General features: G+C 43.1%; 1 protein-coding gene across 3 annotated transcripts in view; it reads right to left on the bottom strand.

Moving 5' to 3' along the window:
• Nucleotides 1–13200, bottom strand: part of msi1b (musashi RNA binding protein 1b) — a 28552-nt gene that overhangs the window by 11024 nt on the left and 4328 nt on the right. The window contains exons 3-8 of one of the 3 annotated variants that reach the window (XM_051422142.1): nt 9566–9873; nt 9253–9293; nt 8815–8896; nt 8546–8630; nt 2896–2937; nt 1228–1320 (exon numbers count right to left, since the gene is read on the bottom strand). In XM_051422142.1, coding sequence (XP_051278102.1) covers nt 1228–1320; nt 2896–2937; nt 8546–8630; nt 8815–8896; nt 9253–9293; nt 9566–9624 — 402 coding nt within the window. In that variant the 5' untranslated portion in view covers nt 9625–9873. Of the gene's footprint in view, nt 1–1227; nt 1321–2895; nt 2938–8545; nt 8631–8814; nt 8897–9252; nt 9294–9565; nt 9874–13200 lie in introns of those variants that run through there. The other 2 variants (XM_051422143.1, XM_051422144.1) reach the window with 2 other exon arrangements.

The following is a 13200-nucleotide window of genomic DNA, read 5'->3' as shown; positions in this document are numbered from 1 at the left end:
CTCACCAGGACGGGACACAAAAGGTCCAGTGAGGCAGTCTAATCAGGAACTTCCATGGATGGCTGGAGCCTACATTTCACCGTCCATCCCTCGGTATCTCTCTCGGCCCAAAATTCATCTCCACGTTATGATTGAGGAGGGAGAGCGCTGAGGGTGAAGGGGAGTGGGGGGGGAGTGGGGGGGTGGTGATAAAGTGCAGTCGGAAATAAAATAAGAAAAACACGACGTCTGTTTGACTTTGAAAAGTTTTCATCCACCTGCTGCTGCTTTTTATTTTTAATGTGTAACAACTCGTAACTTCACAGTATGCAGATAACTTCTGGACAAACTAACTAAATATTTGTGTAGCTTTGTTTGAGGCATAATAGCCCCCCCCCACACACACACCCCATCTTTGCCCCAGTTCCCCTCTCTCTCTCTCCCTTACGCCTCCCTCCATCGGGGGCCCTCCCTCTCTCCTTTGTCAGCCCATCATCTGTCCTCCGTCCTCGTGTCTCTCGGAGCCGCCGGAAAAACAACTTTTAAGTAGAAATATTTTTAAAAAAGAAGTTTTTTTTAGGGGACTTAAACTCCTGAGTTGCCCCCCCTCAAGCACCCAACACTTGCATGCTAACACCCCCCCCCACCCTCCTCAACCCTGCCCCGAACATCCCTCCTCCTTCAGAACAAAACCCCCTTACCCACAGAATTACTTGGGGACAATGGGCAAAGCCAGGTCACCACGGTAACGGGCCAGGAGGGGGGTTGTGGGTAGGAGCAGCTGTTACATCAGATTAATTCAGATTCTGATAATCCCTCCTCCTTCCTCACCATCACCACACACTCACTACAAAACTTTTCTCCCCCCCCTCCACCCTCCACCCTCCACCACGCCGCCTCCCTCTTCAAGTCCCCCCCTAACTTCGCCTGCTGCTCCCCGGAGCCTCTCAGCCTCGTTATTTTTCCCTTCCAAGCGTTTTTCTCGCCCTCTCCTCGCAGTAACCCCTTCGCCTCCGAGTGAAGTTTTTCTCAGACACTTTGCGGTGAATCAGACTCGGCCGAGCTGCTGCTGGTTAGTGGGTTTTTTCTCTAAGCTGTTGATTTGTTTTCCGCCGCCTGACACCGACTCGTGTAAGTCAGTTAAAGCATTAAAGGTTTTTTTTTTCAGTTCTCTGATCGATGGCGTCGATACGGCGTCCGACGGCCTCGACGTCCCCGAGACTTTAACACGTAAAATGTGTCGCTCACCTTCCCGAACTGGTCAAAGTACTGTTTGACGTCCTCGATGGTCGTGTTCACTGACAGGCCTCCAACGAAGATCTTCTTGGTTCGAGTCACTAACTGCAAGAGGAGGAAACACACATTAATATATAGAGATATATTATATACATGTTTTAGATTGATATATATTTTAATATTTTATATCATACATTTGAGATTTGTTTTAACATTCTTTTTAATATATGGTTCTTTATAAACATACATATATATACTTTATTATATATATTTTCTAAAAAATATTTTCTATATATATATTTGTTTATATTTTTCTATTTCTTTATATTTGTATACATTTTTCTTTTATGTAGTTTATATTTTATTATTTGTTTTATATTTTATGTTGTTTTTCTAGTTTTATTTTTCTATTTTCTGTATATATTGTTGTTATATATTGTAATTAAAGCACATATTTTAACAATCTTATTGACCCTGTGGATCAATAAAGTATTATTGATTCTGAATTATAACTGCTGTTACTGTATATTTTTAATGAAATGATAATAAAGTTCTGATTAAAAGTTTGTGAATCCTGAAACTTCCTCATTCTTCTTCCTGAGGTCCAATAAAAGTTATCTGCTCTCAATAAATAATCAACAGTTGGTTTTTTAAGGTAAAAACACTGAGTAACGTTTTGTTTTACGCTCTTAAATGAGACAGTGATCATAAATACTTAAAATACTTTAAATATACATATTTAAAAGAACAGGTGAAGGTGAAGGTGAAGAACTTTAATTTGGTCTTTGAACAGATAAAAACTTCTGTTTGATGTTTGCTGATTTACAGATTAATGTTTCTTATGTTGGACACACCTCAGATTATTTTACATCACCTCCACTTTCTGTCAGAGCGACAGTTTCTGTGACAAGACGGAGAAATTAACTTTCTAACAGCAGCGTCTAACTATTATTTTCATTCTATTGATCTGTCTGAGTAGTCTCCAGATTCATTAGTTCGTTGTTTGATCTGTTTCTGATCCGTCCCAGTTTCATAAAGTCCAACGTTAATGTCTCTAAATGTTTAGTTTGGTCCAAAACACAAACTTTAATATGATATAATCCGATTTAAGAGGTTGGAAACAGCATTGTTGGTCTTTTATGCTTTAAAAATGACTTCAACAATAAATCGATCATTAATATTTTCTTCTTTTCGATCGACTGATTGATTAGTGGTGGTTTTCAAAGTGGGAGTCGCGTATAATTTCAAATGAATCTTCGCTCTGTGTCGATAAAAGTTGATTGATTACATTTGATTGGATTTTGATATAACAGTAGAAATATAGTGTCCAGGATTGTTGCAGCTCTATCACAGATTACTTTACTGTTACTTTCGGTTGCAGTGAACGTTATTAACACCTCTCTGCTCGCACTCCTCACTCACCGAGTCCTCTCTCACTCCGTGTTGTTGTCGTTCGGGACAGAGCGTACTTGAAACACAATACGGACGTTTAGGGAGCTCCAACAATGGCGAGCGTCTCCAAAGTTGTGAACGTTTTTGTTAACACCTGATCACATGACAGTTGAGTGATGTCAGCGCCGCCTGTGTTCATCAGATTACGAGGCATTAGCCCCGATAGAGAAACACACACTAACCTGCCGCGAACAATGCACACGCTACCGTTCGGGAGGTTTCACTCACCTTGGGCTGAGCTCTGCGGGGGAACGCGACCTTCGGATCGATCTGCGGGAGAGAATACAGACAGAGAGAGAGGAGGGCGGGTTAGAGCGGCGACACAGGTGAACCAGCCACCTGTCACATCATCTTTCATCTAATCAATGATCAATTAAATCCATGTTTTCCTCCTCTTGGCCTGGCACAGAGCAGCGATGAAAGAGAGCAGAAACCTGTTTTTTTTTTTTTTTTTTTTTAAAAGGCTGGAAAACAAAGTGTAACTGTTGAACACACACTCATTGTAAGCACGTCCTGACTGTGTCCTGGAGGCTCTGCTGTCTTTGTCTGTGTATTAAACTCAACAACTATTCAGAAACAAACCCTGAACCAGTTTATCTGCATGCATAAAAGTCTGATAGTATCGAATCTTATGGAGAAATGAGTCGACTTCTCAGTTGATTAATGAGCTCAGTAAACAGTTTCCTGATGAGTTTCTGGTCTCAGTCTCTAGTTTCAGTCTTCTTCCATACAGCATGATGTTCATTTAGTAACTGATGGTCCCATTTAGAGTAAAACAGACCATAAAGCAGGGTATGCTTTAGGGCGGGGCTACCTTGTGATTGACAGCTCATTCTCAGTGAGTCCGTCCAGCTCAACGCACCAAACTCAGATCAAACTGTCAAACAGTGCTGATCAGATATGGATCCAGATTCTGTTGCCATAGTTTCCTGCCGTGCGGCCAATGAAAGCAGCTCAACTCGCAGTACGTGACCTCCGCTGGCTCCAACAAACTGTCATAGCGACGAACTCGAGTGTTCACAGCGGTTCTCCATAAACTGATGGATGACGCTACGATTGGGTGAAAGCAAACCAATCAGTCCACTATTAAACACTCTGTCTGCCTCCGAGACCAAACAACTAATCTATTAATGAAGAAAATGATTGATGGATTAATGATAATAATAATAATAATAATAGCTTTATTCGGTGTGTTTAGTGGTTTTAATCAGCGGGTCTGTTTGTGTTGGAGAGGAGGAGACCTCTGTGGATCATTGGGCTCCCGGTAGAAACCTCCTGAACCATGAACACTGAAGGAATCCTAACCGGGAGACAACCATGATCCTTTGCTGCCACCAAACTTCCTCTTTTGTTATTGACGTGAGCGACCGCCACCAACAGCAGAAAGTACAGACTGTACGTTTAAATAAACTTACTGTGGATGAGTTTACACACATTACTACACATACAGGGGTAAAACCTGATGTGAGTGTGTCTCAGGTGGAAAGCCCGGGAATGTCCGGCGGACCCTTTGCCTCTCTCGTCACCATCATGTGACATGTGATCTCCTGGAATCTCACACAGACGCTACAATCACACACACACCTCGAGCTCTCCTTCCTCCACGCCGAGCCCCGACGGCGAGGAAGGAGAGGGACCGGCGGATCGGGGCCAATCACCTGTAATGCGTTCGATTGTCAGCTCTGAGCGCCGCTCATCGTGTCGTCCTTACGTCCAGGAAAAAGCTTCTTTTTTTTAAGCAGTATTTTTGATATCTCACCACTAACAACTACGAAAGAAACAAGTAGAAAACTGGTGCGTAAACGTCACCGAGCTTCACCAAAGATAAGATTGGAGAGAGAACCACACCATGCCACGAGGATGCAATCATAGACAGGCTGTAAAAATTGGAATTTGAGACCTCTATATTAGTCTATACTGATCTATAACAGAGCTAGAGAACAACTAGACTACTTCCACACTGTACTGCAGTTACACTAACAGATGGTGAGACAGTACAGCGCTAAGATTAGTCCGTAACCATGAGAGGGTAGAGTTGAACTACAGTAGAGAGCTAGAGCCTCTATGGTAAACCACATGCGTTTACCAGAGCGTCGGTTCTACTTGAGTCACCGCAAACTTTTATTTTGCTTTTTTTTTTTTTTTTCTTGTTCTTTGAATCTGTTTGTTTTCTAGAGAGCAAGAGTGAGAAGACTAAAAAGGCTAAGACTGGAGGATCAGATGCAGAGTCTACTGTTTAGTTTCTAATAATGGTGGCTAGACTACTCTGATAGTCACCTCCGGTCACCAACCCTCCTGATGTCCAACACTCCTGTGCACATTCAAAAACAGACAACACACACACACACAGACAGAATCAAACACATGGCAGCACACAGCTCGTCCGTTGGGTGTGTGTGTGTGTGTGTGTGTGTGTGTGTGGGTGGGGGGGGGAGCTGTGGATATTAAACAGATAAAGTGGCTGCATCAATTAAAACGTTCACATTCACCGCCGGAGGGGAACGTCTCTCTGTACTTACCTGACGTTTAAAGCTCCTCTCCCTCCAGGCAGAGTTCGTTTGTGCTCATTAAACATCTGATTTTAAAAGGGGGCGGGGCTTATGAGCGGGATTTGTGACATCATAAACACCGAGGAGGAGACATCTTGTGTCCGGCAGGAAAAACATTTGCATATTTCATAGATTATTTAATTTTTAATGAGAATAGATGATTGTTTAAGGGGTTTTTAAGGTGGAAATTATACACACAGTTGTTTTAATATCAGAATCAGAAACTCCTCCAATACGTATAAAACGTCATTTATCAGGTATCGACGAGTTCACGTGACTGTGCAGCGATATGATTATTTATTAACCCCCGAAATGGGACCGTGCTACTTCCCAGCATTGTTCTGTTGCCGCCTTTTTTCCCCTGGATGGTAAAATGACCGACTCGGGTTTAACCTGAGCGAGGACGTACGACAGCACTCGTACAGACTCAATCAGAGCTTCACTAACGGGAAGTTGGACCAACAAGGGAAGAAATGTAGCTTATAATGATCTTAGTTTAATAATTAATGGACTATGAAGAATCTTCAAACCTAAAAATAAATAAAAATACTCTTTAAAGCTCCAGTGTGTCACATTTAGGAGTGAATATAATATTAATAGGTATGTTTTTATTAGTGTAAAATCACCTTATAATGTTTTTATCTACAGAGGAAGCGGGTCCTCTTCTGGTGGAGGCCGCCTTGTTTCTACAGTAGCCCAGAGCGGACAAATTACACACCGGCTCTAAAAAGGACTTTCGTGTTTTTTGTGCATTTTGAAGCATCCCTAGTTTCTCCTTCGCGCTTGGAAAGAGTGAGGGGTGAAGCGAGGATCTGCAACCACCTCGCCAGCTGCCACTAAATCCTGCACACTGGACCTTTAAGACACAAATCTGGGGAAAAAGTTTGGAAACCCTCCTAAAGTCCTAAAACATGTCTGGAGGGGACCGAATAATTTGCCCAGTATAAATAAACACTGAGAACGAAGAATAAAATATATTTCTGGATAATTTCGAGTCTTTTAATTAAAGTTATTGAACTTTTTTCCAGACTCAAATTAATATTCCAAAAAAGCTTTTAGGTCAGAAAACCTGTCTGTAGAGGATCTTTAAAGGACCAGTGTGGAGGATTTAGTGGCAGCTAGTGGTGAGACTGCGACCAACTGAGTACCCCTCGCCTCACCTTCCCCTTCCAAGCATGTAGGAGAAACTACGGTGGCTCCAAAACTTGTGAAAAACATTAAATACCCTATCTAGAGTACCTGTTGATAATTTTAAAAGCTTCGGGATGGAGACTTCCGCCATGTGTTTGCTTTTAAAGTCGAAGGCGCTGGTTTAACACTGCTGCTACCTGCTTCGGTTGCCATGTTGTTGTTGTTGTTGTTGTTGTTGTTGTGTGGTCGAGTGCGGCCTCCGTCCGTACAACGCAAATCACACAAAGCTGTTGCTCACCGCGGCCCCACTAGCCAATGAATCGATATTGAGTTGGGAAAAAATATATTGCAATGCACACGATTTTTACACGAAAGAATCAAACCTATGAATATTATATTTCCTCCTCAGTGTGACACACTGGAGCTTTAAAGCTGCAACAAGGAGTTTTAATTTCGTGTTGACTCTGGCGGCCCCTGTGGACAAAGGTGGTACTGTCTCTACCGCCACGTTTCATTGATTTCAAGAGGAATCCGACCCGGCTGCAGGCATTAATATTAACTATATAGAAACAGCCAATATTCTCATTAATCTCTTAATGTTGCTCGTACGAGGCTGTTTTTTTACACACATAAGAAGACGTGTGAAGTAACTTTAAGGAGGCCGAACGGGGGGGGGGGGGAGAAGCTGAGCGTAAGTCCGAGAGAGGTTTATGAAATCAGGGCAATCCCCTTTGACCAACTACGTCCCGGCTATGCAACAGTTGGCCGAGCGCGCCGAGAACGCACACTCGAGTCAACGTGCCGATTGGGCAGCGCTCGACATCTCTGAGGAACAAGCTCCAATCCTATTAGTTAGCAGAGCCACGCTAATCACAGGACGGGGTTATCCTCCCTCCTCTCCCTCCTCTCCCTCCTCTCCCAACCTCCTTCCACTCTGCTCAGCGTGGAAATGGTTACAACTGTGTGACTTTGTTGTAAAAACTCTCCTCCGAGCTGCGGTTGAATGGAAACCTTGTCCCCCTACAAAAGGTGGGGAACATAAATCACAGTTCTGGTCTCTCTTCGGGTCGACCAGCACCAATAAATTCCTCCGCAGCAACCGTATTTGCTCTTTAGCTCTTTCTCGGCTCGGTTAATTCCAGCGGCGGAGTCGGTTCAGTCGGTCACAGCATGGCACATTCTTTCTGTTGCCACTGGAGAACTTTTCTCTCTCTAACAGGATAACCTGTCTGCGTCCAGGGGGGAGGGGGGTGAGCCGGCTAAAAAGGCCTCTACTCTACTCACCATCCAACCCCTGTGGCTGATCACTGAGCACCCCCCCCTCCCCTCCTCTCCCTCTCTCCACGCCACGACACACCCAAGTGAAGGAGCAGAATTTAGGATCCTCCGTTGAATTCCCTTAAGATCAGGATCATAACCTCGTCTTCATTCCCAAAGACTGTAAATGTATTGTTATGTTTTGTGACAGAGCCACTCTTCTTCTTCAACTGTGAAAGAAGAGTGGGGGGGGGGGAGGAGGTCACTATGGAAACAAACCCCATGGCGAGTTAGTGGCGTCCAACCATGATGGCGCTACTTGTCATAGCTGTCGTGCCTGCGAGTGACACTACAGCAGCAGCAGGAGCGCCGGGGGACGTTTGACCTCAACAAAACTCTCATTTTAGATTCAGAATTATTGTAAAATCGTTGTTTTCTTGCAACAAACAACCTGTTTTTATTTCCCTCCGACGTCTCGGAGGACAAACGGGGTAAAAAGAAAACAGAAGAACAAGAAGAAAATAGCCTCCCCTTCATTTCAATACAGTGACTAACCCGCAGCCATCACCACTCCCACAGAGGAGAGAGGCGGGGGCAGCGGTCCCTATGGCGACCACATTGTTCCCAAACCGGCCCACATTCATTACTGACAAAAAGACACACACACACACACACACACACACACACACACACATTAATACATTTTAAGTTCAGGTGACTTCATGGAGAGAGCAACAGGAAGTTTGTTTCCCAAACTCAGGAAACTTCTGGAGTCGTCACATCTTATTGTAACGTTCAGGAAACATCAGCAAACAAATGTGACACCTCTGCAGCGGATTATTGGAAAATCCACTAATCAAACACTGAGCGATGGGATTAGCTGCTGGTAGTTTGGGGTTGGTTGAGTTGGGGGGGCGAGGAATAAAACACAGAGAACTCACTGTTTTGGAGTCCAACTCGTGTCTGGTTTGGGCCAAAACTTTATCCACGCCGGCCTGATCAACAAAGGTGACGAATCCGAACCCTCTGCAGACGGCGGGGAAGAGAGGGGGGGGGGTATTAGTGACACAGAAAACTCATGTTGACATGTAATGATACGTTTATGAGCGGGGAGGAATCACGGAGGTCAGATAAACTTTCAGCTCCGTGTGCCTCCCCCCCCCCCACTCCTCCCCCCGTCCTCGGGAAGCCGGGCTCGCAGCTCCCTCACCTCGAGCGCTTAGTAACCGGATCTCGCATCACCATACACTCCTTCACCTCGCCGTACTTGCAGAAGTACTCCTTCAAACCCTCTGCAGGGGGGGGGGGGGACAAAACAAGATAACTTTTTTTAATAGAGCAACTCTGGTTTCACAAAACTTTGTATTCTTTTGTTAAAATATATCATATCTTTCACTAAAATTACACACAAATAAGCAAATTTCAGGAGTTCTTTTTAAATCACTCATTCCTCTTATGGAGTTCTGAATGGGTGCATTCAGTCTCACATTCAAAAACTTTTTAAAAAAACAAGCAAATAAACAAATTCAATGTAAGCAAACAGGAAAATTAAGAAATACGTCTTTTCACACAAGTTCCCATCTGATCTGTGCCAGGATTTTTAAACACACACTGTGATTTTATGAGCTGCTGCTGGAGACAGATTTACCTTGAGTTGTCTGCCAGCTGAGTCCACCTATGAACATTTTGCTGTGAGGAGAAAAAAATAAAAACAAGAGATAAAATATAACAAATGTATAAATTCACAAAAGACGGATTTTTTTATATATGAATATAAAAACTTGTTATTGAGGTTTTAAAAGTGCAACCCTGGAGGGAAAGAGAGCAGCTCTGATTTGGAGGCTGGAGGTGTGTGAAGCGGCTGCGCACCAGACTCCATTCACAAAACAGCGGATTTAACGGAGCAGAGGTCCGGAGGCAAACTGGAGACTTTTAACTGTAAATAAAAGTTGTTGCGTTACCAGGGGTCGTGCGGGGAGTCCGTGGCGGACAGGCTGCTCTGGCTCCCTTCCGTCTCCATTCCGCGTCCTCGCTGTGTGCGTGAGTGACTGTGACCGTCCGAGCCGAGCCGTGCCGTGCCGTGCGGGAGAACAGGCGCAGAGTGAGTGAGAGGATCTGGGCGGGTTTGGCCCGGGGTGACAGAGAGGGGAGCGGGCCAGATGCAAGGCTGGGAGAGACTCCTCCTCCTCCTCCTCCTCCTCCTCCTCCTCTCATCCCACAGAGACAGACATCAATGCGCGGCAGACCACCACGCCGCTTCCGCTGCAGACTTTCAAAATAAAACACATGGTGGAGTTTTTTTTTTTTAGAGACAAAAGTGACCATATGAGTTTTATTAACTATATTATATTATATCTATAATCAGGGATAGTAATAATAATAACAATAGTAATATATTAAAATTATAAAAATTATATGCATTTATGACTGCATCTTTCTTAACAATGTTACATAGTACTTTGTAATAATAATAATAATAATAATAATAAGATAATAGAACAATAGTAATAATTATATTACTGCTACAACTCCTGTAATAATAATAACAATAAAAATAACAACAACAATAATACTTCTAGTACTGCTAATACTGTAATGATAATAATAATACTGCTACGACTATTACTTAACATAATATTTATAATAACAAAATAATAACTACTACAGCATCTTTCTCACTAATGTTATAAAGAATAAATAAAAACCATGGAAGGCAGATTAAATTAGAATAAGGCCAACAGAGGAGAATATTTCATTAAAAACAAACACAACAACAGAAACAGTACGAGACACAATAATATAAAATACAACAATCAAACAAACCAGTTACAACTTTAGACACAATCAATAGAAAAGAAAACAGATCAATCTATAGATAAAATAACAGTGATAGCAGAACTGAAGACAGAAATCTGTTTTAAAGACATTCTGTTAAACAATGTGAGCGTACGCAAAAATACAGAACACCAAAATGCACCTGATCAGGTAAACCAGGTCCTCGCTTTTTCTAAGTGACAAACATTTATTGTGAAGGCAGAATCTCCCAACTTCCTGTCACATTCTTGCCGACTTTACGCAATTTCCGCCTCCGATAAAGTGTCAACAGGCAGAATTTATAGTTACAGGAACAAACCTGCAGCTAATGAGCTCCTCAAATGTCCAAACATCAGCTCTGACTGCACAGTTACATTAATTAATCAACATTAGTTTGTCAGGAATTAAAACATCTATTTTTCTCATGTTTTTAGGAATAAAATGTGACATAAATCCGGCTGTGAATAATATATGAACGCATCCTTCTGTAAAGACCTTCAGAACATGTAGAGGAATAAAACTGGAAGGTTTGGTGTCTGTAAGAGCTTCTGAAGTGGAGATTTATTTCTCAGAATATGAGACAAAACTCATTTAGAGAAAACGGCCTTTATTGTAAAACTCACAACAGGTGAATGGGGTCGAATTTTAAACTAACAGATATTAGCATGAAACTTCCCCAGTTGTTTATTTACATTAAGACAGTTATTTTTTGTATTACAAGTTTTCAGAGATTTCATGTTTAAATATGCAAATGAGGCATTATCTGGTGCTGACACTTAAACGTGTATTTTAGTCGTTTTCGTTCGACTGGTCAGACAAGAAACACGTTATAGAAGCAGAAAAAACTAAAAGCAGAGCTCAGAGCATGAACAAACATTATTATTATTGTTATAATTATAAGTTTTGGCCACTGTTTCTCCTTTAAACACCCTCAGACTCTCCGACTATCAACTACAGTCGCTGTGTGTCGGTGTTTTAAAGCAGCGTCCACCGGCGCCGTGGAACAGGAGGTTTGTGTGCTGTGTGCTCATTCACTGCTGGGGTTTAAGTATTTAATTAGTACCAAAGCCAGCTCCGGCTAATCTTCTCAACACTGACTCAACATGTGACCTGGTAACCAATGTGAAGGCCAATCAATGGCCTGAGCCGCTCGCAGACAATGACGGCTTTGACTTACGGCGGGTGCAGAGTGGAACGCCTCGGAGTTCGGTGCAAAAGTTTTTGGGGCTTAAAGTCTGGAGACACACGAATATCTGTTCCACCGAGGGTTTCAGAGCCGGTTCCATCATTTCCAACCAGTTGTTTGCAGTTCGTTAGTCAGAGAACCGACACTCTGCTGGTCTAGAACTGCTTATAAACAGGGTTTCGGGGGCCCATCTTTAGGGCTTTTCCACCAAAAGGGAACCGGCTCCGCTCCGGTATCACTACTACACACCTGGTTCTGAACTGTTCTGAGCATTTAAACTGAAATTAAACTGGTTTAGGCCTCTAAAATATTGACAATATAATAATAATAATATACTCTGCCTCCAGAATTTTGATTTAATGGCAGCCTTTCTGAAAATTGTGACGTTTTTAGCCTTTTTTTTTAGCGATGAAATTGTGGGAGAACGTGAACACTGCAAAAAATCTGAGATAACTTTTGTATAATTCATTAAAAATCAAAAGCAACTTGTTCCAGTGAGAATAAAACCGACTGTTTGGAGGGAAAATATTTTGGTGGTTTGAATCTTTAACTCTAGAAACAACCAGGTGAGTTTGCTGATGTATGAGTCGACGGTTCGTGCTGGAAAACTACGATTATTGGTTGAATTTGCAGAAAAGTCGCGGTGATCGGACATAGAGATTGAGGTTTTACATGAATTGTTGTGATCGCAGCTTCCTGGAGGGTCTGAAATCTGCTGGTTTTACTCTGAATCTCTATGTCTCTACACCGTCAGTAACATCGTGGATTATGTGTAAACTTTGGCAACCACCGTGAGAGTGAGCTCCCTCGAAAGCCACGCTGTAGACGTTAACCAAACCCGGAGCTAGCGTCGGTTAGCGTTGATGAGGAAGAGGAGGTTAAAGAAGAGTAACGCAGGACGTTTGATTCAGATTCATATCCGTCCTCGCTGCACTGCCCTCCTCCAACCTCCGAGCAGATGAAGCTCTGGAAGTGGGACAGCGGCTATTTGGACAGGAATTAAGGGGTGTGTTAAATTTCTGCATGCATGATCAATGGGGTTGAATGGCGGGGATGTGGAGGAGGAGGAAGAGGAGGAGGAGGAGGAGGAGAGAACACAGACAGAGGCAGCCAGCAATGGCTCACTAATGAGAGATGGACAGTGTGGATTGTATCTCATTACCAATCAACATAGCTTTGAGTCCTCTGGAGAGGGAGAATGCGAGCTCTAATGTGTGCTGCATGTGGTCCATTTTGATAAACCCGGCCTGTGTGCCGGAGCATTAGTCACAGCGGTATCTGAGCCGCTGGAAATCCACACACACTGCCCTCTGTCCGTTTTGGTGGTGAGTTTTCTCTTGAATAGTACAATGGGACTTAATTACAGGTCAGCGGCATGTCTCAGGGAGATAGAGGGAGCTCTGTTACCCTTCCAAATACAGTATAATGCCATCTTCCCAAGGGTGGGGTGGGGTAACAAGAGCTCCACACAAAAAAGGTGCTGATAGGCCCGAACCTGAGAGCGGTATAAGGTGATCCAGGCAGAGAAAGTGAGCGTTTTACACTGAAAGAGGGAGGAAAAGATAAAGGGCGACATTAACTCTCTAAAGGGGTTTT

This window comes from Dicentrarchus labrax, unplaced genomic scaffold (genome assembly GCF_905237075.1).
Source record: "Dicentrarchus labrax unplaced genomic scaffold, dlabrax2021, whole genome shotgun sequence".
In the NCBI taxonomy this organism is placed as follows: Eukaryota; Metazoa; Chordata; class Actinopteri; family Moronidae; genus Dicentrarchus; species Dicentrarchus labrax.
The sequence above is the reverse complement of the archived record's forward strand: the minus strand, read 5'-3'. Positions and strand labels throughout refer to the sequence as shown.